Here is a 26,989-nt window from a genome sequence, read left to right on the forward strand (position 1 = left end):
CTTTTTCGGAGTCGTTTTTTTGGGTCGCTGCATGGGATCCATTCCGTTGTCCTGTTTGAAAGGCAGAACACAGGATCCGCGTCGCGAAAAACATATTCTTGGTCGTACTGATGGTGAGTTGACGCTGATCTTATATTCAGTAGTTCTTCTCGACTGTATGTAATGAAACCTAAGATGACCTGGGGTACTAATGTAAGAAATAACACGTAAAAAAACAAATAACTGCATAGTTTCCTAGGAACGCGAAGCGAGGCGGCCATCTCTGTCGGCGCCGGAAGTAAGTCCTGCAGGCTCTAATTTGGTCTTATTTTGATTATTGTCCCGTCTTGTGGTTGAGTGCTGCAAGGAAAGCCATAGTAAAGCTGCAGCTGGCCCAGAACAGAGCGGCACATCTTGCTCTTCATTGTAATCTGAGGGCTGATATAAATACTATGCATTACAGTCTCTCTTGGTTAAGGGTTGAGAGACTGACTGCATCACTTCTGCTTTTTATAAGAAAGATTCATGTGTTGAATATCACAAATTGTTTGCATAGTCAACTTACACACAGCTCTGACACACACACTTATCCCACCAGACATGCCACCAGGGGTCTTTTTACAGTTCCCAGGTCCAGAACAAATTCAATAAAGCGTAGAGTATTATATAGAGCCACTATTGCATGGAACTCCCTTCCATCTCATATTGCTCAAGTGAACAGCAAACCTTGTTTCAAAAATCAGATAAAGCAATACCTCGCGGCACAACGCCTCTCCCCCTATTTGACCTAGATAGTCTGTGTGTATGTATTGATATGTAGGCTACGTGTGCCTTTGGTATAAATTAATAATGTAGTTCTGTTCTTGAGCTGTTCTTGTCTATTAATGTTCTGTATTATGTAATGTTTCATGTTTTGTGTGGACCCCAGGAAGAGTAGCTGCTGCTTTTGCAACAACTAATGGGGATCCTATTAAAATACCAAAATGCCAATGCAGCCATTTTTATCTCAATATCAAATAATTTCTGGATAACAATTAATCTTGTGATTAAAAAATTAAATCTGAACAATGAGCAATTTTTCAAGCAAGAATTTTGCTCTGACTTTCAATTAGCCCTTACACTAAAAGGGTGTTATCATAATTTTCACAGTAAATCACTGGGCCTTTAAATTAATACCATGGTCTTAGCTTGTCTTAACATATTAGATTATAGTGATAGGGGAAAGAATCTATACAGTTACATTTCATAATATTATTTTTGACGATATATCGTATTGTTTTGACTATCGCAATATTATTTTTGCGCTCGTTGTCTATACCTGCACCAAAACTCCAGTATTTTGCCTTCATAGTTTGTTCTCCATCTTCTTTTTAAATAGGGAGCCAATTTGTTTTCAGCACTTTTATTTCCAATACTGATCAAAACCAGTTTTCTCATGGCTCTTGTCCCTCTGGTATCAGGATAAATATGACAATGAGTCACCAATTTTATGCTATGTATTTTTTATTAGCTAAGCAATAAGTGGTAAATGCAATTTTCGTATATACGGGTTCTCTGTCCCACCTCGCAGGGCAAAACAGAGAACTGACTTGTTCTTGACAAAGATATTATAAATATACTCTGACAGAAATAGTTCCTGCTTCCGAGCCGTAGAGTAGAGACTGGGCGTGGTTTAGACTCACTCAGCCTATCGTTGATTGTTGGCGCAGAGCTGGTCCCAGCCCCCTAAGCACTTCAGAGGTCAGTGTTGTAGCTGTGCAGATTATGCAGTTATCAGGCACCTGGCTCCATTTATCTAACAAAAGACCGTTTGTTCTCGCAACACTACGTTCTGAATGTGCCTCCCCCATCTCATTGCACAGGTCCTGTCTTCATGTTATTCTGTATTTTTCCATCATGAGAAAGGCCCATGGCCCTGAAACTGTTAACAATGTCTCAAGTAAGCTATGTTGCATTACACATACATCCACACAGGCTGATTTTATTTTATGTTAAAGGGACAGTGTACATTTATCACAGTTGTGTGTGTGTCTTTTGGCAGGGTATTTAAGAAGTATTTTGGGGAGACAATTTGGAGAAACACGAATGTAAGACATGAAACATCGAGACAAATTATTTGAGTTTGAGGAGATTATCATAATTATTAGGTTTTGTTTTTGTAGTAAATGTTTTGGGGTTAAGGGGATTTCCATGTTCCCAGAGAAGGGGTACACTCACATATGAAATATTATACGTTTTTATTTTCTGAGTCTTAATTAAATAGGTGAAATCTTTTGATAAAGGAATGTTGTTTAATATAGTAAGGAACACTTCTTTGGAGGGGTGGTATGTGTAGTATCTGGGATCTACATCTGTTTATATTAGTTACTGTGCTGTTACTAAGCAGTAATGCATTACGGCAGTGTTACGTTACTACACCTAATAGGAAATGCACATGCGCACTGGGGTGCCGGGAACTGTAGAGCACGAGGGGTTTTGACTAAACGAAAACTAACTGTACTCCCGTCTCCTGCCTGGTCATTTCTCCACAACACAAATATTACAGTGGCGACGAGGTGATTAAACTACATAAACGGACATTGCTTGAAGGGAAGAATGTTGCGTGAGTAATGAAACTCAAAATAATTATGTAATTCGTCAGTTATTTTTTAATTTTCTTTCGCCAGTATTGAAGGCTAACCACTGCTAGCACTGCTAGTACAGTATTCAAGAGCTGCCAAGTAGCAAGACTATTGGAGTCCAGAATAGCGACACTGCCCTCTGGTGGTTAAATAAAAGAAACTGTCATTGAACCCATTGAAATTAAGCGATCTCAGTGGAGAAATATTGTCAAGAACAAAAAGGAAGAAGGAACGTAACACGGTGTGCACATTGATACAAATGAGTGCAGTGAATGAAGTAATTGCAGAAACTTCTGAAGTGAAGAATTAGATGAAAATTCAGAAAATTAAGGAATATAAGGAAACTGAACAATTAACTGTGAAAATGGCAACCATTGGTCGAGTACCAGAGTTTGAGGCTACAAAAGAGGATTTTGATTCCTATTTGGAGCGTTTTGAGCATTGGCTGGCTGCAAATGAAATCAAAGATGGAAAGAAAGCAGATGTATTTCTCAGTGTTTTGGGTCCAACTGAGTATGGATTGCTGAAAGGTCTCATTGAACCAATGAAAGCAGTGGAGTTGAACTATGCAGAACTGACTGGAACACTTACAAGGTATTTCAAGCCTAAGCCAATTCTCATTGCAGAACGTTTCAGATTTTACCAACGTCACCAGAGTCAAGGGGAAACCGTGGCTGACTACATCCTTGCTTTGAAAAGGCTGGCAAGTACATGTGAGTTTGCACGATTTCTTGATGATGCTCTCCGAGACAAGTTTGTATGTGGTCTCACAGGTGAAGCATATCACAGAAGGCTCCTGTCAGAGAAGGACCTGACCTTTAAGAAAGCCTGTGATATAGCACTTGGACTCGAGCTTGCCCACAGGGATACTATTGAGTTATCGGGACATGCAGAACGTCAGAAAGGTGTTCACAAGGTCAGTGATGCACGTGGTGAAAAAAGCTCTCAAAAGTCACACTTTTTTCAGTCCCGTCCTCAAGGTTACACAAGAACAAAGCAGCCCACATCTCAAAGGTTTAAGCCAAGTTGCTACAGATGTGGGGGAGATAATCGTCAGCACAGTGAATGTCGATTCCAAAATGAAAAGTGACACAATTGTGGAAAGGTTGGACATTTACAGAGAGTGTGTAAAGCCTCGAAACGCACAGCAAGAGCACACAAAGTGTCAGACGCAGCACAAGAAGAGGAAGGTACAACTGAAACAGTATTGGAACTATTCACAGTGTACACAGCTCAACAACTAAAAGATGGAATCTATCTCTACAAATAAAAAACTGAAAGAGTGCCCTCTTCAGCCCGCGTCCATCCGCCTTTCTTCATACACTGGTGACACTATTCCTGTGTTAGGGCAGATCCAGGTACCAGTCCCGTATGAGGGAAAGGAGTGGACGCTACCGCTTGTCATTGTTAAAGGAGGAAAATCAGCCTTGCTAGGCAGAAACTGGCTACAAAATATCAAGTTGAACTGGGGAGAAATCTTCAGTCTCAGAAATGACAAAGCAGTGAGTCAGGCTACACTCACTAACATGCTGGAGACGCACAAAGAACTTTTCAAAGATGGCTACGGTGAAATACAAGACTTCACAGCAAAAGTCAGAGTGCAAGAAGGAACCAAGCCTATCTTTCACAAACCACGTCCGGTTCCCTATGCTCTTAAGGAAGCAGTAGAGAAGGAACTGGAACGCCTACAGAAGAATAACATAATCACGAAAGTAGCGACGAGCGACTGGGCCGCTCCGATTGTTGTAGTCCCAAAGAAAGACAAGAACGTCAGAATGTGCGGTGACTACAAGGTCACAGTAAATCGCTGCATACTACCAGAGGAATATCCACTACCAAATGCTGAAGATCTGTTTGCCACTCTAGCTGGTGGGAAGGTTTTCAGTAAGCTGGACCTGGCATTCGCTTATCAGCAACTGAAGCTGGATCCGGAGTCAGAACAGTATCTGACCATCAATACACAAAAGGGTCTATTCAGATTCAATCGCCTGGCCTATGGAATCTCGACAGCTCCAGTGATATTCCAACACACAATGGATCAGATCTTGGACAGGATAGACCATGTTGTGTGCTTCATGGACGACATCCTCGTGTCAGCACCAACCATTGGAGAGCACCTTGTAGTGCTGGACAAAGTGATGTCAAGACTGGAGAAATATGGAGTGAGAATGAAACGCAGCAAGTGTGAGTTCCTCCAGGACCCAGTGGAGTATACAAGGCCTGCACCCAACCAACAGCAAGGTGGAAGCAATCGTAAACGCACCAGCACCCACAAATATCTCAGAACTGAGGTCATTTTTGGGGCTCCTGAACTATTACGGAAAGTTTGTGGCAAACTTGTCCACATTGTTGCATCCGCTTCACCAACTGCTGCAGACCGATATAAAGTGGAATTGGTCCCCACAATCCGAAGAAGCATTTGCAAACATTCAAGACTTGCAAACAGCGTCTGCTAAAGAGCAAGTGGCTTGCCCACTACAACACAGAGATGAAGCTGAGACTCGCATGTGATGCATCTCCATACGGAGTAGGAGCCGTCATCTCACATGTTCTACCGTCAGGTGAAGAACACCGTATTGCATTTGCATCACGGACTCTGTCACCAAGTGAGACAAATTATGCTCAAATTGAGAAGGAAGCCCTGATAATAATATTCGGAGTGAAGAAGTTTCACAAATACCTCTACGGAAGGAAGTTCCAACTGCTGACAGATCACAAGCCTCTGTTGGCCATCCTTGGACCAAAATCAGCTATACCGACCCACTTCGAATGCAACGTTGGGCTCTGATATTGTTAGCCTACGACTACGAGATTGAGTCCAGACGATCCAGTGATCACGCAAATGCCGATGCACTATCAAGACTACCATGCAATACTGACTCTGACAGTGAAGATGATAGAGCAGTCTTCCAGATCTCTCTCATTGATGAACTTCCCATATCTGCTTCTGACATAGCAGAGGAAACAAGGAAAGACCCAGTGCTTTCCATAGTCTTGGACTTAACATTAGGCGGTTGGCCAACCTTCGTAAATGACGATAACCTTCGTCCATTCATCGACAAGAAAGACCAGTTGTCCACTGATCAAGGGTGTGTTCTGTGGGGATCAAGGGTGGTGGTACCTCACAAATTCCAGAGGAGACTGCTATCTGACCTGCATGAGGGACATCCAGGGATCACTCGAATGAAAGCACTCGCTCGCAGTTATCTGTGGTGGCCTGGACTGGATCAGGACATTCAACAGCATGTAGGCCACTGCTCACCTTGTGAAGCTGTTCGCAACAAGCCTGCTGCTGCACCTCTTCATCCATGGTCCTGGGCTGCTACACCTTGGGAACGCATCCATGTGGATTACGTCGAAATTGACAAGCAACATTTCCTTGTTGTCGTCAATGTCCATTTCATGTGGATGGAAGTGTTCCCTACTCAACTGACCACAGCTGAGAAGACCATCAATCTTCTCAGACACCTGTTTGCATCCTTTGGACTTGTCAAGGAGCTCGTATCGGACAATGGCCCTCCGTTCATGTCAAACGATTTTGAAATGTTTCTCAAGAACAACGGAGTAAGGCACTTCCTGTCACCACCTTACCATCCGCAATCAAACGGAGCAGCGGAGAGAGCCGTGCAAACCTTTAAGAAGGCCTGGACTAGACTCGAGGTTCAGTCTGTGCCCATCCACCAAAGGCTTCCCCGGTTCCTGTTTACTTACCGTAACACCCCACACACAGTAACGGAATGTACACCAGCTGAACTGTTTCTGAAACGCCAACCACGTACCAGTCTGACATTGTTGAAACCAGACTTGTCAAGCACTGTGGCAAAGCACCAGCTACAGCAGAAGAAAGCTCATGACAGACACTCAAAGAATGTCAGAGAATTCAAAGAGGAAGAGAGGGTGATGGTACGTGATTTCAGACACCCTAAGCACCTGTGGAACTCAGGTGTGATCTTGCAACGCAGAGGACCTTTGACTTACCAAGTCCAAATTGGTCATTGCCAGGTCAACGTTCATGTGGATCATCTGCTACGGTCCAACGCCCCAGCAGAGACATGCCGAGAGAACAAGAACAATAACGACCCCCAGGACTATTCTCCTGACTGTGGACGTACGGGAGAGACAGAGCCTGACCTTCCACCCGAACCTGGCCCACCACAGGAAGCCCAGGAGGAGCGGAGATATCCTATTTGACAGCGAAGGGCACCTCAAAAGCTTGACCTGTGAGTTGAACTGGTTAAGGAGGTAACAGACAGTAAAACAAACATTTTAATATGTCCTAGATAAAAGGAAAGAAAAAGGACATTACCTGGGTTAGTTATTAGGACACAAACTCCATCTTCGGGGCAGAATAATCCCCTGGATTTGTGCTGGGCTCTGAAAAGTCTGCTTCAACCCAGTAGTTGAAAAATGTTTAAGAATGCATTGTTCAGATATTGCATTAGTAGTTACCTAACATATTTACCTTGTTCTCTGGGAGTTAAACACTATGGGGGAGGAGTGTAGTATCTGGGATCTACATCTGTTTATATTAGTTACGGTGCTGTTACTAAGCAGAAATGCATTACGGCAGTGTTACGTTACTACACCAAATAGGAAATGCACATGCGCACTGGGGTGCCGGGAACTGTAGAGCACAAGGGGTTTTGACTCAACGAAAACTAACTGTACTCCCGTCTCCTGCCTGGTCATTTCTCCACTACACAAATATTACAGTATGACTTATGACCTCCATTGTAACTTTCCTTTGTGGTCTGATCAGCCTCATTGGAAAGCCATTTGGATGGAGAATCTAGGGTCATTTGTAATACTGATATTAAGGTAATTTAATACAAAAAGGCAGTGAAATTTACATTATAGTGTCATTATATTTTCTCTGATGAATGTGGTGTGAAAATTAGCTAGGATAAGTTTTAATGATGGTAGACTCATGTTAACTATTTGGGACATATTTTGAGCCAACAGGGCAGGGAAGAAATTTAGATATTTGTGTTTGGTTTTAACACCTGTGTACAGGAGTGCCAGTGTACCTGTGTAATGGGGGAGGGTGTCCGTATGGGGATTGCATGATAGCCAACTTGGGACAGTTCTGGGATTGGAGAAGAGGGTATCCTTGTAGCATAGGGGATCCCACAAAGGTGGATAGGTTTTCCATGATATGGGGGAAACCTGGGAGCACTGTTGAACTCTGTAAAGGTGATGAAATCCTACTAACCATCAAAACCATTAAGCTCTCTGATGCAGGCACTTACACCCTCGGACTACAAAGGACCGGGACAGACACGATGGGTGTGTTTTCTATTAAGGTGCTGCCAAAACCACAGAGGTCCCAGACGAACCAGAGCCAGACACACTCCTCTACCACCCCTGGACCGAGCCTACCACCCACCACCACTGTGTCAAATCTCATTCAGGTAATTAACGTTAGAGACTATTCAGCTATTGATCAATTAGGCACTGAGACTGGTTTTGATGGTAGGGACAATTTGTGGCTGTCTTATATGAGGTATACAGCTAAGACCCTGAAAAGAAAGGACTGCATTATCTGTGGTAATGCTAGACCTGTTCTGGCTACACACCCATTTGCTATAGGAGAAGGAGAGGGGTGGTTGTGTATTCTGAGAGGTTTTTACCAGGTTCAGCCCAATTCAACTCTCTGTTCCTCTTTGAGCCTTGTGTTTCCTATAGTACCTCCTCATCGGGCCCCTTGGGGTGTTAAGGCATATGGGGGCAATTACAGTTGCATCACGGGTACAGGTAATGGCATTGATTATGGGAGATTGCCTGAAGCTGATTGCAGTAGTAACATAACCATCAATGTCACTTGGCCAGTTGCAGGCCTAAACCAAACTAGTGGTCTGGCTGATGTGTGGTGGATCTGTGGACCCAAAAGAGTGCTGAGACCCATTCTTAGAGGAGACTGGCAAGGTACGTGTACTCTGACCAGTTTGATAATTCCACTGACCATTGTTGATGTTACTGCTGAACAGCTGTTGGGCTCTGTATCCAGGGGACCTGAAAACATTCCATCCCATGGGAGACATAGATGTAGTACTCCATGGACAGAGGATGTAGTTGACATAAACACTAACCTGTTGGGGGGCCAGTGGGGGCTCCTCATGAGTTTCAGACCTTGGGTAGGAATGATGGACTCTGGCACTTACTACCTATTATAGGTCCAGCCATAGTGGATGTAAGACAGACTGCATGGATTAATTATATCTACTATAATCAACAGCGTTTTGTGAATTACTCCCGTGATGCCAGTCAGGGGGGTGTCTGCAAGATGTTCGGTGAACAATGTTGGATGTCTTAAGGTGAACGCACCAATTTGTAAGTCGCTCTGGATAAGAGCGTCTGCTAAATGACTTAAATGTAAATGTAAATGTAAATGTTGCACGTATATTCCTAATAACACCAGTCCAGATGGTAGTATATCTAAGGCCCATCTGCTGAGATGAGGACCATGGTGGGGGTGGAGGAGTCTGGACTGTTCTCTTGGTTGGGAGCCTGGTTTGGTAAGTACACTGGTATGGTGGTTCCTGGATTTCTGACCCTAATTCTTGTATTTTTATTATTGATGTGTTGTGCTGCTTGCATCATACCGTGTTTTAAGAAGTCTGTTACAGATGTGGTGAAGGCTTCAGGCATGATTCACCAACTACTTTGCAGACAGAGTTCAGTGTGTCAAATCGGAGGGCATGCTGTCCGGTCCTCTGGCAGTCTCTATGGGGGTGCCACAGGGTTAAATTCTCAGGCCGACTCTTTTCTCTGTATTTATCAATGATGTTGCTCTTGCTGCGGGCGATTCCCTGATCCACCTCTACGCAGACGACACCATTCTATATACTTCCGGCCCGTCCTTGGACACTGTGCTATCTAAACTCCAAACGAGCTTCAATGCCATACAACACTCCTTCCGTGGCCTCCAACTGCTCTTAAACGCTAGTAAAACCAAATGCATGCTTTTCAACCATTCGCTGCCTGCACCCGCACGCCTGACCAGCATCACCACCCTGGATGGTTCCGACCTTGAATATGTGGACATCTATAAGTACCTAGGTGTCTGGCTAGACTGTAAACTCTCCTTCCAGACTCATATCAAACATGTCCAATCGAAAATCAAATCTAGAGTCGGCTTTCTATTCCGCAACAAAGCCTCCTTCACTCACGCCGCCAAACTTACCCTAGTAAAACTGACTATCCTACCGATCCTGGACTTCGGCGATGTCATCTACAAAATTGCTTCCAACACTCTACTCAACAAACTGGATGTAGTTTATCACAGTGCCATCCGTTTTGTCACTAAAGCACCTTATACCACCCACCACTGCGACCTGTATACTCTAGTCAGCTGGCCCTCGCTACATATTCGTCGCCAGACCCACTGGCTCCAGGTCATCTACAAGTCCATGCTAGGTAAAGCTCCTCCTTATCTCAGTTCACTGGTCACGATGGCAACACCCACCCGTAGCACGCGCTCCAGCAGGTGTATCTCACTGATCATCCCTAAAGCCAACACCTCATTTGGCCGCCTTTCGTTCCAGTTCTCTGCTGCCTGTTACTGGAACGAATTGCAAAAATCGCTGAAGTTGGAGACTTTTATCTCCCTCACCAACTTCAAACATCTGCTATCTGAGCAGCTAACCGATCGCTGCAGCTGTACATAGTCTATTGGTAAATAGCCCACCCATTTTTACCTACCTCATCCCCATACTGTTTTTATTTATTTACTTTTCTGCTCTTTTGCACACCAATATCTCTACCTGTACATGACCATCTGATCATTTATCACTCCAGTGTTAATCTGCAAAATTGTAATTATTCGCCTACCTCCTCATGCCTTTTGCACACAATGTATATAGACTCTCTTTTTTTCTACTGTGTTATTAACTTGTTAATTGTTTACTCCATGTGTAACTCTGTGTTGTCTGTTCACACTGCTAGGCTTTATCTTGGCCAGGTCGCAGTTGCAAATGAGAACTTGTTCTCAACTAGCCTACCTGGTTAAATAAAGGTGAAATAAAAAATAAAATAACAATTATGCCTTTGCTTGATGCTCCAGTTGGAGATGCTGATACTGAATCATGCTTTCAGGGGAGGATGAGACCGACTGAGGATGACCCATGGTATGCTGTGGGTGAGGTAGTAGAATAAATATTACACCACCACAGTTCCTTGTTTTACATTTTTTTATGATAGGTTTTCTTTCCAGTATGGCATGGTACCCACCTGGTGCAGGATAGGAGGTGCTGAGAGGACCAGATGGTTTATAATAATGCTTTGCTCTGCTTTACTCTGTTTTCTATGACCAAAGTTTTATCTTACATGTCAATAAACAGTAAAGTCTTATCCTGTTTTTGTCAAAAGGGGAAGACAAAAGCATATATACCTTGACCATTTGTATTTTTTCTTGGATGATTTTTCTTTTCTGTTTTTCTGTTAAAAAAAAATAATAATAATGTTTTATTAATAATAAACATTTTATTATTTTCATGAAATACTATTAACATATTACTATGTTGGGACCGCTGAAATCAAGGATAATGAGTGACACCCTAGCGGGTGTCAAAAGGGGGACTTAAATTTAACACCATTTTCTTTTATTCTGTTTTTAAATGAGCTGTTGTTCTCTTTTGACATGAGGGTTTTAAGTTCCTAGGTGGCTGGTAGCCAATCTAGTACATAGTGGGATCGAATGGAGGACATTAAGGTATTTTAAACTTTGTAACTGTTATATGATTCATTGCTGAATTTTTGTTCACACCCTTGGAGGTGTGAAAAAGGGGGATTTTTGGATTCTGTGTTTTACATTATAGCCATTACCATATATATGATTGAATATTATCTGCTGTTGGCTTGTGTGGATGTATGTATGTGTTATGCAACATAGCTGACTTGAAACATTGTTAACAGTTTCAGGGCCATGGACCTTTCTCATGATGGAAAAATACAGAGTAGCATGAAGACAGGAACTGTTCAATGAGTTGGGGGGTGGCACATTCAGAGCGGGGCGTTGCGAGAACAAGCGGTCTTTTGTTAGATAACAGGAGCCAGGTGCGAGATAACGGTATCGAGCATGAGGCATAGATATTCTTCACAGCAAGTTACATCTATCAACTGGAGCGCCCGGGGGCTGGTACCAGCGCATACGACAACAGTCAAAATAGGCTGGGTGAGTCTAAACCACGCCCAGTCTCTACTGTGATAGGCCAACAGACGGGTTGGGACAATGTCTATCACAGTATACGAATACTGTTTACATACATCTTGTCAGTTTTCTCTTCTGCCCTGCGTGGTATTACAGTGAGCCCGTATATACGAAAGTTGCATTTGCCATTTATTACTTAGCTAATAAAAAATACACCGTATAAAATCGGTGACTCATTGTTATATTTATCCTGATGCCAGATTCGAATTTACGCAACTCTAACAGTGTAAGCACCTTTTCACTAGAAACTTTCTTGTGTTCAAAATACCGTCAGTGCGAAATAGCTAGAAAGCTTTCGTATTTCCACTTGGCTGTACCTACGGTTACGAGAACGATAAATCAAGTGCAATACCTGCGTCGGCCTGTGTCGAGCAGCAAAACACCGGAAAGCTTCTAGCCTGCAGGAACGTTACAAGAAGAACAAGAATAGTTACCTTATCCAGCCATGTGACACTGGTTGTTTATAGATTTTTAGCTCACACCAGATGTCTGGACCCTGGACAGGTAACAGGTAGGTCGCCAGTTCGTCCCTTGTTGTCAGAAATACAGCATGCATACACATTTGTTTTGTGTTTGTTAAAGTGTTTGGTTTAAAAAACGTGTTAAATCAGTAAGGAAGGTTACGTAACTAAGGTGAATAAAGAAAGTTGCATTCACAACATAGAATGTGTGGATATTTTTGTTGCATTACTTGCGTATATTTAGATATCATTCTCACTTATTATTTTAGCCACCTATACATTAGGCTATATATTCCCCTTTTTCCTCTTTGCATCTTCAAAGAAATACACATTGCCACTTAATCTGTATTCTTCTTGTGACTTCTCCTTGGAAGAAGGAGAGAGGGACCCTAGGAGGGACGTAAAGGAGTTGATGAAATCCTGTTAAGACAGACAATCAGGTGAGAGGAGGTCCTAGCTAGTCAATGATCTACATTGATCAAAACATGTAGACACTGTAGCCTTTAAGGACTGGAGTTGCACACATGCCATAGAACAACATGAACAAGGAAATGACAGACTAATAGTGCATTGTTGGTAAATGGTGACAGACTGACTGATCTGCAAGTAACAATAGATATGTATTTGTTAGGCAAAGTGATTTGTAGATCAGTCAGTCTGTGTGTGGAGGAGGATGACGACCTTTAGTGACGTGCAGGACATAGTAAAACACACGCTATCAATGACATGCAGCTTTTCTCATAGACGGGGGAGGTTACTATGTGAAGGAATGTGTTAGGATTGGAAGTTTTCTCTTTATGTTTCTTTTGAGATGGTATGGCCTCTGAGGACCCCCAAGACCAACTGGATGAGGCTATTAAAAAGGCAGAACGCCTTGCTGAGGAGCTCAACCGAGAGAAGGACCCACAAGCCCAACTGGACGAGGCCATTAATGAGGCAAAAAGACAGGCTGAGGAGCTCAACCCAGAACGGGTAATGTAACAAGTCGTAACCCCTACAGCTCCCATACGTGCATAAATATTCCCAACACAACCCCAGCACCACAGCGTTATGATTTATCATTGCTTTTTGTTTGTCAAAGTAGACCCCACATGCCACAAATGTGAATATAAACGTAGACTCCGTGATATGACCTGAACACGGGCATCAATGATATTGAGCATGAGGCACAAGGGTGCACTTGTTAGCATCCTTGTGAACTTATACACATGTTAGCAGTGTGAGTGAGCCAGAACATGGTTCTACTGCAGGTGCCTTTCTTCAGCTGACAAATCACTTCACCTTATATGAAAATAAAATGATTGCTTGTGCTCCATGATTATTGAAATGCACTTTTTAGGAAAATAAGAAGAAAAAGACAAACAAGCCTCCAGGGATTAGGTTCAGATGGAGACAAAGGGATGAGAGAGGACAGATTGTTCCTCAAACCAGGAAGGCAACTACATCCACTTCTGTTGGTAAGTTTCATCCCGTCTAGGTGTTTAATTTTATTGGTCCCTGATCTGACTTTTTCCTTTCAAACATACTGTATCATAGCATATCAAACATTTGTTGCTGTGCCATAGGCCGGTCTAGTACCATCTACCCACAGCACATAATATATGACATGAAGGTCTGATCCCACCTTTCCCTGTCTCTAACTGTTGTCTGTCTCTGATGAAAATACATATTTAACGAAAGGATAGTCAGAATTCCAGCAAACCATTTGAATTAAAAACCTTTTTATTACCAATTTTTTTCAGCTCCAAGGGCCAGTACATCAAGAGCCAGACTAGTGCAACATTTTGGACCAGTCACTGAGGAAGAATCAGGTATTGATGAGCGATTGAATATATTAATCTATACCATTCCTTGTTATTTAGTGGCCTTGTAATTAATTGATTGTATTTTTATTAAATCTGTAATTGGTAGTTGAAACAATAACAAAGCACACTCCCTTCCCCTGTTTTGGTTAAAAGCTGAGTGAAGGGTTGGCCAAATGTAACCACTTTCAATTTATTGACAGAGCTATTATTGCAATAACTTACCATCAATGTTATTAAAATAATAGTTTTAACCATATAGCATTAATATAAATCCAAAAATGGCTTTATCAACTTCTGAATGTCCCTTTAAGTCTAATCCTTTCCTTTTTTGCATATCTTATTTTAGAGACGAGGACCAGTGGGTTGGAATCAACTCCAGTTTTAAACATTGATGAAGAAATAGGTATGTTTAAATTGTTTTACTTTCAAAATTGGGGTCATCTTGGTGTTACTGAATTATACTGCACTACATCTTTATTTTGACAGTGATGCAACATTTTTAAATGTGTTTCCAGAATTTCGGATTTGAGATCAAATGTTTGATATGAGGTTACAGTGCAGAATGTCACCTTTTATTTCAGGGTATTTGTAGACTTTTCTGATTTACCGTTTTGAAATGAAGGCACTTTATATGTCTAGTTGCACGTTTTATTAGTCGTATGTACAGGATACGGATGGTAACATGATCCAACGAAATGCTTACTTGCAGGTAGCTTCTCGACAAAGCAAATGAAAATGCTGGAGTGTAGAGACAAATTCAACATTTTAGCATCACTGTCCAAAAACTTCTGTAGGGGAGTACAATAACAACATCCTGGTACTTCTGTAGGGGAGGGCAATAACAACATCATGGTACTTCTGTAGGGGAGTGCAATAACAACATCCTGGTACTTCTGTAGGGGAGTGCAATAACAACATCCTGGTACTTCTGTAGGGGAGTGCAATAACAACATCCTGGTACTTCTGTAGGGGAGGGCAATAACAACATCCTGGTACTTCTGTAGGGGAGTGCAATAACAACATCCTGGTACTTCTGTAGGGGAGTGCAATAACAACATCCTGGTACTTCTGTAGGGGAGTGCAATAACAACATCCTGGTACTTCTGTAGGGGAGGGCAATAACAACATCCTGGTACTTCTGTAGGGGAGTGCAATAACAACATCCTGGTACTTCTGTAGGGGAGTGCAATAACAACATCCTGGTACTTCTGTAGGGAAGGGCAATAACAACATCCTGGTACTTCTGTAGGGGAGGGCAATAACAACATCCTGGTACTTCTGTAGGGGAGGGCAATAACAACATCCTGGCAGAGCTTTTTCCTCCACATTTCCTTTAATATGAAGCAATCTGCCAGTCCACATTATGGAATTAGTCTTAGTTGAATTCATTCAAATCCACTATTGGAATGTTTACACAGTGTCTTTCCTTTTGTAACCACTGTCTGTAATTGTGGAAGCTGGAATCATTTGCCTTTGAGGAGAGTTTACTCTGTAGTCAAAATACACAGAGTGTACAAAATATTCCTAATATTGAGTTGTACTCTCTTTTGCCCTCAGAACAGCCTCAATTCGTCAGGGCATGGCCTCTACAAGGTGTCGAAAGCGTTCCACAGGGATGCTGGCCCATGTTGACTCAAATGCTTCCCACAGTTGTGTCAATTTGGCTGGATGTCCTTTGGGTGGTGGACCATTCTTGATACACACGGGTAGATGTAGATCGTGAAAAACCCAGCAGCGTTGCAGTTCTTGACACAAACCGTTGGACATGGCACCTACTACCATACCCCTTTCAAAGGCACTTAAATATTTTGTCTTGCCCAGTCACCCTCTGAATGGCACACATACACAATCCATGTCTCAACACTTAAACATCCTTCTTAAACCTGTCTCCTCCCCTTTATCTACACTGGTGGATTTAACAGGTGACATCAATAAGGGATCATAGCTTTCCCCTGGTCAGTCTGTCAGGGAAAGAGAATGTTTTGTACTCAGTGTGTTGTTGCTGTTTTAAGAACATTCAGAATTTCTATTCGATGATGGGATCAAGTTATATTGTTTGATATTCCAATTTAGACTTTACTCAACATTTTGGTGTGCCATGTAATTGAATTTACTGTAGAATCAAAGCTGATGTTTTTGGCTTGTCACACCATAGATTGTGCAGAGATATATTTGCGGTCACCTACTTACAGCCCTATGTGTGTTTTAATAGATTAATTATATCATATTCTTAATTGAATCATTTTCCTATTTTCGTTTGAAAATTTTGTTTGAAATGCGAGGTAAGTTTTTCTTTATTAAACTGGTCAAAGAGAATTTCTAGCTTCAGTCCTTTACAAGGCTTCCCATTTAGATGTTTGTTATTCACATAATTGCAATATTAAGTCAATATTTTTTTTAATGTAAATTAAGATTAAGTGGGGAGGACGGAATCAGGAAGGAGCTGGCACAACTCTGGGGGAGGAAGTGGAACAAGGCAACAGCTTCTTGTCGAGGGCTGCAATCTGTTCCAAGCAAATGTCCAAAGGAGCTAAACATTTTGTTTAAGGTTGTTCTATTAATTTATGTTAGTACTTATCTGGAATAAGGAGTTCTATTTGGCTTTTCTAGCAAGAACAGACATGCTAACCATCCAGGCCATGGGGTGGAACAGAAGGAAGAAGAACAGACATGCTAACCATCCAGGCTATGGGGTAGAACAGAAGGAAGAAGAACAGACATGCTAACCATCCAGGCCATGGGGTGGAACAGAAGGAAGAAGAACAGACATGCTAACCATCCAGGCCATGGGGTGGAACAGAAGGAAGAAGAACAGATATGCTAACCATCCAGGCCATGGAACAGAAGGAAGAAGAACAGACATGCTAACCATCCAGGCCATGGGGTGGAACAGAAGGAAGAAGAACAGACATGCTAACCATCCAGGCCATGGGGTGGAACAGAAGGAAGAAGAACAGACATGCTAACCATCCAGGCCATGGGGTGGAACAGAAGGAAGAAGAACAGACATGCTAACCATCCAGGCCATGGGGTGGAACAGAAGGAAGAAGAACAGACATGCTAACCATCCAGGCCATGGGGTGGAACAGAGGGAAGAAGAACAGACATGCTAACCATCCAGGCCATGGGGTGGAACAGAAGGAAGAAGAACAGACATGCTAACCATACAGGCCATGGGGTGGAACAGAAGGAAGAAGAACAGACATGCTAACCATCCAGGCCATTGGGTAGAACAGAAGGAAGAAGAACAGACATGCTAACCATCCAGGCCATGGGGTGGAACAGAAGGAAGAAGAACAGACATGCTAACCATCCAGGCCATGGGGTGGAACAGAAGGAAGAAGAACAGACATGCTAACCATCCAGGCCATGGGGTGGAACAGAAGGAAGAAGAACAGACATGCTAACCATCCAGGCCATGGGGTGGAACAGAAGGAAGAAGAACAGACATGCTAACCATCCAGGCCATGGGGTGGAACAGAAGGAAGAAGAACAGACATGCTAACCATCCAGGCCATGGGGTGGAACAGAAGGAAGAAGAACAGACATGCTAACCATCAGGCCATGGGGTGGAACAGAAGGAAGAAGAACAGACATGCTAACCATCCAGGCCATGTGGAACAGAAGGAAGAAGAACAGACATGCTAACCATCCAGGCCATGGGGTGGAACAGAAGGAAGAAGAACAGACATGCTAACCATCCAGGCCATGGGGAAGTGGAACAGAAGGAAGAAGAACAGACATGAAGGAAAAGAACCATCCAGGCCATGGGGTGGAACCAGGCCAAACAGGAAGAAGAACAGACATGCTAACCATCCAGGCCATGGGGTGGAACAGAAGGAAGAAGAACAGACATGCTAACCATCCAGGCCATGGGGTGGAACAGAAGGAAGAAGAACAGACATGCTAACCATCCAGGCCATGGGGTGGAACAGAAGGAAGAAGAACAACCTGCACAGAGTATTGTCCAGAAGATACTTGAAGGTGTATTGTGTGGATCAATACATTTATTTTAGAAGTATTATATCTATGCATTTAATTTATTTTAAAACAATTCATTATTCTGTTTTGTTTTTGTCATAATATTCAGTTTAAAAGTGTTGGGGGCAACGCTTTTTATTTAAAAAAGTGTCTATCTCCAGCAGTTCGTCTGGGTCACTCACATGCTTTGATGAAAGGCAATGTCCTTTACCCTCTCCAAAGAATTACCATGAAAACCTTTAGCATACCTGTGGGCAGTAGAATCTGCAGTCAAGAAATCCTTTTTCTAGGCCCTTTACACCGCTACATGGTTATAGGTTTGGTTGATCACGCCTCTTATACGGGCAGCTTACATAAAAATTCATTTTCAACACTTCAATGCAGAGTATGTAGCTCTCTGTCAGGGCGGATGTCAGGTCCCTGCTAAGCCTTTCCAACCGCAATTTAATAACAACATATCTGTGCGAGAATTTTACAATCTATTTCTGGCTACTGGGATGCATCTAAAAGATCTCTCTTTACCTATTGACAGAAATTATTTTGCAGAGGGTTACACATTGTATGCTTTCAATTTATCACCTGATGATGACACCTCAGGAAATCTGTCTGTGGTGTCCCAAGGTAACCTCAGGCTGGAAATGTGTTTCCGCACACCTTCAGCCTGTACAGTTAGCATGATTGTTTATGCATGCTCTGATTCAATCTTTGAAGTGAATGCCTGAAGACAGGTCTTAGTGGTGTCATGACTGTCCTGATCAGGTTACAGGAGACCACAATTCTACAGATGATCTCTCAACCCCAACAGAGGAGGAGAGATCTAGGGGTCTGAAGATGTGGGGGTTTTATGACCCCTCACGCCCATGGTAACTCTTAGGCCTCAGACAAATTCCTTTTGTCCTGTTACTATGGAGAACCAGCCTCAGAACATTAAACATGAAATAAAGGGACTTTGTGACTGACGGAAACCATTGTTCCAATGGTGGTCATGACAATAGATGGAATATGAAAATGTATGTCATTTTTGTTTTGTTATTAAAGGTTAATAGATTACGTTATTACGAAAACATTGTAACGTCAAATGTTTACCTAGTATTGTACGTTGTATGGAAAATGTCCAAATCAAAGAGAATGTTTTGGTAAAGATGAAATGTGAAGTTAGTTGTCTAAAATCTAGACCTTGCCTCTTAAGCCATTCTCTCAAACGCAGCGCAGGAGAAAAACACCCGGGTTTTGTTTGATAAAGGGGGCTGTGGCAGCTGTCTGTGAAAATCTTCACAGTTGAATCCTCCGGATGGAAAATGTAATCCATATGGCCATCACTCATATCCAGCACTCCATTAAAATATTCAGGGGCCTCACACAGAATGTCCTCTATGTTTTTGTCATTGTGTTCTTGACTCAAGGCACAAAGTACACCTACAATTGGCCTAGGAGACATGTTTAAATAGTTTTTTAGTGTTCGGGGTTTATTTTAATTTCTTGTTTGGTGTTCTGGGGTTTATTTATAATGTGGCTGCCCCCCAATAACCCAGGACATTCCTGTTTCATAGACAACAGCCCTAAGGTCACTACAACAGGGTGGGGTCCATACTCTTTGAAATGTTCAAACACATCACCCAGTTCAACAAGGTCCCTACATATCAATCATCATGACAGCTTCAAAGGGACATATGCACTATCTGGTTAAATAAACACTCATGATCTTGATTGGTGATCTCAACTGGTGTTGGTTAAAGCCGGTGTCTGATGATTTAAAAATGTTTTGTAATTCTATGAATCTTACCCAGTTGATTAACTCACCCACTCGCCCAAATCTTAAATGCCCAGATAAATCTACCCTCATTGATTTAATATTGACAAATGTTCCACATAAATATTCTGCGGTTGGTGTTTTTTGTAATGATTTAAGTGACCATTGTGCTGTTGTTGCTGTTAGAAATACTAAGGTTCCAAAGACAAACCCATGTTTTATTCGTAAGAGAAATTTGAAGTGTTTTAATGAGCAGGCTTTCTTTCATTATTTATTTTATTTTGACTGGAGCAAGATTGAGCTTATCCCTGATGTGGAAACTGCCTGGAAATTCTTTCATGATGGTTTTTCCCAAATAGTAAACAAACATGCCCCATTCCGCAGGTTCAGGGTTAAAGGGCGGGATAATCCATGGTTTTCTTCCGAGCTGTCTTGTATTATTCACGACCGTAATCTAGCCTGGGATAAAGCAAGGAAATCATGTTCTGATGCTGATTGGCTTATTTTTAGGCAGTTACGAAACAAGTGTTCTTTTCTTCTCAGGAAGGCCAAGTCTGAATATTTTATGTCTGTTACCACTGATAACCTGAATGACCTGAAAGTTTTGGAAGGCTATTAAGTCTATGTCTGGTAACAGTAATGTTAATGAATTACCATCATGTGTTTTGAATGAATCTGTTGCTATATATGACAAAACTGAAATGCTGAATTGTTTCAATGAGTACTTTGTATCATCTGGTAGGCTGTTTGATTCAGTGTTATCTGTCTCTGTACAACCCTGTGTGGATGAACCAGTGAGAGCTGGTCAAACTTTTAGCTTTTTGCCATTCTCAGTGCAGGTGGTACATAAAGCCCTGAAATCATTAAATCAGAGAAAGCCTGCAGGTCATGATCTTTTGGATCCCTGCTTTTTAAATCTGGCAGCTGATTTCATAACTGAACCACTTACATCTCTGTTCAATCTAACCCTGGAATGTAATGAAATTCCAAAGATCTGGAAATCAGCATTTGTCCTACCACTTCTAAAAGGGGGAGATCCAACTCTTTTAAATAATTATAGGCCAATCTCAAAGCTGTCACCCCTGGTGAAAATATTTGAAACCCTTGTAAGTGAACAGCTAAAATAGTTTTTATTTACTAACTCTATTTTATCAATGTACCAATCGGGCTTCAGGAAGAAGCATTGCACAATTACAGCAGCCATAAAGGTTTTAAATGATATCACTGAAGCCATTGACAAAAAACAGCACTGTGTCTCACTTTTTATTGATCTCTCTAAGGCTTTTGATACAGTTGATCATGCTATACTAAGGCAGAGATTGTTGAGGGTAGGTCTTTCGGAGCATGCAGTTACATGGTTTGCTAACTATCTGTCTGATAGAACTCAGTGCACTCAATTTGATGGGCTTATGTCTGTTAAATTGTCTGTATTGAATGGTGTGCCCCAAGGCTCTGTACTTGGTCCTCTCTTATTCACTATTTATATAAATGATTTAGACAAAAATGTCCAAAATGCACAACTTCATTTTTATGCTGATGATACTGTTATTTACTGTTGTGCCTCGTCTCTTACAAAAGCTTTCCAGAATATGTAAACTGCTTTTTATACTGTTCAACATACCTTGTGTCAATTGAAGCTTATCCTCAATACTGAGAAAACTAAACTAATAGTGTTTTCTAATGCAAGAAATAGACCTCTGAATCGTTCACCTATTACTACCCATTTTAAAAATGTATGAGCTAGGTTGTAGGCCTACTAAATAAATGTTTGGAGTAGATTGCCTGCTGAGTTGAACCGGGGTGTGATATGAAGACATTAGACAAGGTGTTAGGGGCTATTAGAATGTGTACAGACCCATGATCTTCCAGAGCCCACTAATCAAGACTGGTCAAGCTCAGTTTTTATCATGACTTGTCAATACTGAGCTTCTACTTATCATGAAAGAAATTCTGACTTACTGTACATTTACACATGCTGAAACAGGCCATTTTTACACAGCGATAAAGGCTATTGCAGAATGCACACACATACTGTATCTGAGAACAAATATTATGTGAGGATAGAAGTGATTCCCTGAGGTGCGACCTAGATCCACAAATACCAGCAAGCTTAACTAAAAAACCACGCTCACTTGTTCCGCCACAACAGTAGAATGTCTTCTCTAAACAGTCATCTTCAGTCTTGAGAAGACCTACTCTTTCCCACCCAAAGTACATCCCGTCTTCCAATCTTGAACTAGTTCAAACTACTGACCATCATGTACTCTTTGCTCCCGATTGGCGCAGCAGTCTAAGGCACTATCTCAGTGGAAGAGGTGTCACTACAGTCCCTGGTTCGAATCCAGGATGAATCAGATGCGGCCGTGATTGGGAGTACCATAGGGCGGCGCACAATTGGCCCAGCGTCGTGGGTATGTCGTCATTGTAAATAAGAATTTATTCTTAACCGACATGCCAAGTTAATTAAAATAAATAAAACACTCTGTACCAGAAACCATGACAGAGTAGCAAATGTCTCTGTTCACTGAATGTTGTAGCAGTTTCATACCAAACACTGTCTGTAATGATGCATGTTTATGTCATTAAGAATGACTATATACAGTCAGCTCCAAAAGTATTGGGAGAGTGAAAGTTGTTTTGTTTTGGCTCTGTACTCCATCACTTTGGATTTTAAATAAAACAATGACTGAGGTTAAAGTACAGACTATCAGCTTTACATTTAGGGTATTTTCATCCATATCCTGAATAATGGAGTGAGAAAGTTAGACCCACAAATACCATACCCCCAACACATGCTAACCTCTCACTTACAATAAAAGGAGACTTTAGCATTTTTTTGAGGGGGTAGGATATTTGTGCATCTCACTTTCATACTGATCATTATTCATGATTTATTCAGGAATATCCGTAATCATGGTAGCATCCACATTAATGTAGAAGTGTTTAGAAACATATCCTATTCTTATTTACAATAAAAGAGACTCCAAAATGACAATATTATTTACCCTTTCTATTGGGCACAAAATAATTTAAAACACAACCAAAACAAACATTTGGCTTGACGTAGCCATTGTGTGCTAGGAATATGGGACCAAATACTTAACTTTTTACTACTTTAATACACAAAGTTAATGTGTCCCAATACTTTTGGTCCCTTAAAATGAAGGGAATATGTAAAGTGCTGTAAACAGTTCACCCGATATGCATGAAAATACTCTCATATTAAAATGGACAGCCTGCACTAACTTCAGTCATTGTATCATTTCAAATCCAAAGTTCTAAAGTACCGAGCCAAAACAACCAAAAAAATGTGTCACGCTCACAATACTTTTGAGCCAACTAAATTATTATTCTCAGAACAACAATGAGCCTTTTAGCCATGCTCTACCACCATGCTATTGGCCACATCTCATGGCTCTTTCAGCCCGTCACTATCAGCATTTGTATTTTCACATGTACCCCAAAGCTCTGTATTAAAACTTTTACCAAATCCTGGAACTTAAGTCTCCTCTTTCACCTTCTCAAAGTCAACGTGCTACTGCAAAATTACCGCTTACAATGAGAATAGTCCATTAGACACTTACGCTCACGTTCAGTAATGCATTTCACTACCATTCACTATGACTGCAGGCCTACTGATGTGTTATTGGCTGAAATATACTAGAATGTTTTCAAATCAAATGTATTTATATAGCCCTTCTTAAATCAGCTGATATATCTAAGTGCTGTACAGAAACCCAGCCTAAAACCCCAAGCAATGCAGGTGTAGAAGCAGTTTTGTGTTGCATTATTAGGTTAGGCTGTTGTCTTATGGCTTTGTGTCACATTTGAGGATTAAAACGGATTTAAAAACAGTCTTCCATCTCTTGTGCACGCTGAACTACTTGCAGTTTATAATTTTATCATGAAAGAACATTGACTCCCCCCCTCCCCGACATATAATGGTATCCCAATGTCCTTTCCTTTGTTCTGAATTACTTACAAAGCATATATAGGAGTTCAACCCTGAAACATTATTCATAGATAATCATTTCCCACGCACATAAAATACATTGTGCCATTTTTATTTACCACAGTTTCTTGATGGAAAAAGCTTATAACAGTTTTCATTTCTACTTTCTCGTAATTAATACAGATAACATACTGCTTTTGAGAATCACACAACTCAAGTGGGGATAAGTGTATTTTTCCAGTTAGCAAAACATAGTGAGCTACAGCCAATTTTAACTGCAATGGTTTGGAAATTGCATAATACCAGCAACAGACTGATAACTGTCCAAGCTGTTATTTAAACCCCCCCCCAGAGTTCCAATATATTTCGTCGTCAATGTGACGTCCTACCTGCTACACAGAAACCAACCAAAATCTACTTCCCCCAATATTTCCATTCACAAGATAGAATGAATGCACACATCAGCCACCGAGAACAGAACCTCTGCAATTATTGAGCTTGTCATTAGACGCAACGCAAGCAGTACAGCAGGTTTCAATGTTTTCAAAGGAAGAATTCCCTCAATGGCTGATGGCAGTGCTGGACATCCGATGGCTGTAGCAGGTCCGTTACAGTACATGATTGAAGTCGTCATTTATTGGTCACTGCGATGCTTCTCTGGTGTACAATTAAAACAAGCTTTTAAGTTGAACCACTTCCTTACACACATTTAGACTAAAAGAGGAACCACCACTTCTCCATTGTTGATGGGAATACGGCAAACAGGCACTTCCTCTCATAATGGTTTAATGGGCGTCACAGGAACCGTCCCTTTGTTCAATAGCATAGCTGTAAGCGGGTTTAAAATTGTTGCAGCTTTCTATTTTTATTTTTTTATTTTTTACATATGTGAATGAAGGTAAAGCATGAGTTTGCAACAGGCTGAATTGAGAGGAATGTTTTACAACAGTAGAATAAAGGACCAAATGTGTAACATATCCAGTATGTAATCTAGTCTGAGGTTATTGTAACGGTGCAGTTGGTGAACACCAGTGCACATTGTGGCAGCAGAGCAGCAAGTGAGCGGCGCAGACTTGGCACGGGGTCATTCTCCTCCAGTTTATCATCACCACTATCTGTGCCACCCTCCCTCCCCTCCTCACCCTCTCCCTGCCTCTCCACCTCCCCCTCTCTCTCTGGTGTCTTTGGGCAAACTTGGAAGAACACCTCGCAGAACTCCAACCTGCGCAGGTCCCGCAGTGTCCTGCAGCTACGTAGCACCTGCATCTCTCTCAGCTTGCAGCATCTCAGGCGCAGGCGCTTCAGGTCCCTCAGACGGCTGGCGGACAGCAGGCCTGGTCCCACCTCCTTACCGCCAAGGCTTAGTTCCTCTAGGCCCAGCCAGCCCACTCCGAGCCCCAGGGAGGCCATTTGCAGCTGGGCGCCCGGCCGCCCAAAGTGCCCTATCTCCAGGTACTTGAGCCTGGAGAGCCCGTTTAAGCCTGAGTCGGTTTCTTGGGCGGCACTGCGCCTAAGGCCTTCCGCGGTGACACGAAGGACGTTGCGGAGCTCTAGGCGGCTAAGCCTCAACCAAGACGCCAGACTCTGCAGGTGCTGGTCTGTGAAGGAGGGCACGTTGTCAAGGACCATCGTCTCAATGGCAATCCCTGATGTGGAGGCAGGCACTTTCCCAGTTTGAACACGTCCCTGTTGCTGAGTAGCAGCGGTTGATGCCATTCCAGCTTGTTTCTCAGGACTGAGTGGGGTCTGGGTGAAAAAGCCCTGTGGTAGCTCGCAGCCACGCAACTCTAGGACCTGCAGTGTTGTGGGCAGGAGCTGGCAACTGTGCAAGCCTCTCAGGTCTGCGTGCAGCAGGGAAAGACTACGCAGACGGGGACACCTGGAGGACAAAGCCTTGAGCCAGGACTCTGAGAGAAAGGCCCCACCTCTAGCAGAGAGCAGCAAGCCACGCAGCCGCAGGCATCGGAGCCCAGTGCCCAGATACTGGCGTAGAAGAACCCACAGCATGCGAGATGTCACCTGACCCAAAATGGACACCAAGGGCAGGATGAGCAGTTGAAGAATGAAAACATCCAATGAGGGAGAGATGGGGAAGAAACAATGCATCAGTGTTTGAGCGATGACTTGAAAGTTCTGTAGAGTTAGCTAGTCAACAGGTAGGAACTAGGCAGTGCTGGGGAGTAGTGAACTACATGTAGTTCAACTAGTAATTTACCTACATTTTGCAGTAGGTTGGTGGTAGTTGAACTAAATTCAAACCAGGTAGTGTTTTCAGTAGTTCATTACCATATCGCTAACTACTAGAAGTACACTTTTTCTTGCAAAGAATTAAGTGTTTTTAGTAGGCAATAATTTCCTTTCATTTTCAGGATTCAACCATCCTAATTCTCACGTGAAACAGTTTGTGTTTAATAGGCTACATTACACATTATTTTAACATATGACCCCAAAGTCATCGTTCTTGCAATTTGTAGCCTGACACTTAAAATTATACAATTTCACAAAATAGTTTGGATGTAGTGAACTACTTTTTCAAAGTAACTTTAGTTAAGTAAACCATATTTGTCTTAATAAGGGTAGCTTTAGTGTAGGTTAACTTCTTCTAGTGTTAAGTAATTGGTAATTTTGTAAATTATACACATTTTCAGAGTAACTTCCCCCAACACTGGAAATAAAGCCTGCAATGCAAGTATCAACATTGCATTTTGTTGCAGAATGAGAGAGGTCTCAAACAAGTAGCTATGAATAATAAAATCAAGTCTTCTGAAATATCATTGAATGTAGAACCTGAAAAACATGGCTATATCACAAAATGGCTGACGTCTTTAGACAGACATGGTAGCCTCAGAAATCTTTTCATGACAAATCTTGAAATGGTAAGATCAACATGCAATAATGGACACCATTCTTACCCCTTTCCATGCAGTTAGATCAACAACTCGCCATAATCTTTGGTCTTTTACAAGACGTCTCCATCTCTTACACACCCTGCAAATACACCACATGAATGACATGACAAAGAGAAGTGTTCTTCAAGCTAACATTGACGTTATCACGAAAATTAATATTGAGCACTTCGACTTCAGCTAACTTGTTTTACCTTCCTGATCGGATGAGCTCTCGCACACCTAAATATGATAAAATATCAATTAAAATGTTCTCTGGAAAGTAATCGAGGGTAGAAGTTCTGAAGTCTGCCATTTTGTAAACAAAAAGTACCGTCGAGTACACG

At 42.0% G+C, this 26,989-nt stretch overlaps 2 protein-coding genes across 6 annotated transcripts; one reads left to right on the forward strand and one right to left on the reverse strand.

The window, feature by feature from the left end:
- The first annotated feature begins 5,369 nt into the window (after positions 1–5,369).
- Positions 5,370–23,303, forward strand: LOC115130063 (uncharacterized). Of its 5 annotated transcripts, none has more exons than XR_010464135.1 (7): positions 5,370–12,319; positions 12,644–12,709; positions 13,081–13,241; positions 13,609–13,726; positions 14,012–14,080; positions 14,421–14,477; positions 22,092–23,303. XR_010464135.1 is itself a non-coding variant. In XM_065019834.1 (7 exons), the coding sequence occupies exons 3-7, from the start codon at positions 13,086–13,088 to the stop codon at positions 22,097–22,099; spliced, it is 408 nt and encodes a 135-aa protein (XP_064875906.1). In that variant the 5' UTR covers positions 12,088–12,319; positions 12,644–12,709; positions 13,081–13,085; the 3' UTR covers positions 22,100–23,303. The 5 variants fall into 5 exon arrangements, 4 of the variants coding, with proteins under 4 accessions (XP_064875906.1, XP_064875903.1, XP_064875905.1 ...); XM_065019834.1 differs by having other exon boundaries at positions 12,088–12,319; XM_065019831.1 differs by lacking the exon at positions 22,092–23,303 and adding an exon at positions 15,632–17,618 and having other exon boundaries at positions 12,088–12,319.
- A 550-nt stretch (positions 23,304–23,853) lies between these two features.
- LOC115130896 (F-box/LRR-repeat protein 12) lies at positions 23,854–26,985 on the reverse strand. The gene is made up of 3 exons (XM_029662470.2): positions 26,858–26,985; positions 26,670–26,745; positions 23,854–25,776 (listed from the first exon to the last, which is right to left on the reverse strand). Exons 1-3 carry the CDS (start codon positions 26,956–26,958, stop codon positions 24,748–24,750), a joined length of 1,206 nt encoding a protein of 401 aa, XP_029518330.1. The 5' UTR covers positions 26,959–26,985; the 3' UTR covers positions 23,854–24,747.
- Positions 26,986–26,989: the final 4 nt, after the last annotated feature.

The sequence above is a fragment of the Oncorhynchus nerka genome, linkage group LG6 (genome assembly GCF_034236695.1).
Source record: "Oncorhynchus nerka isolate Pitt River linkage group LG6, Oner_Uvic_2.0, whole genome shotgun sequence".
Lineage (NCBI taxonomy): Eukaryota > Metazoa > Chordata > Actinopteri > Salmoniformes > Salmonidae > Oncorhynchus > Oncorhynchus nerka.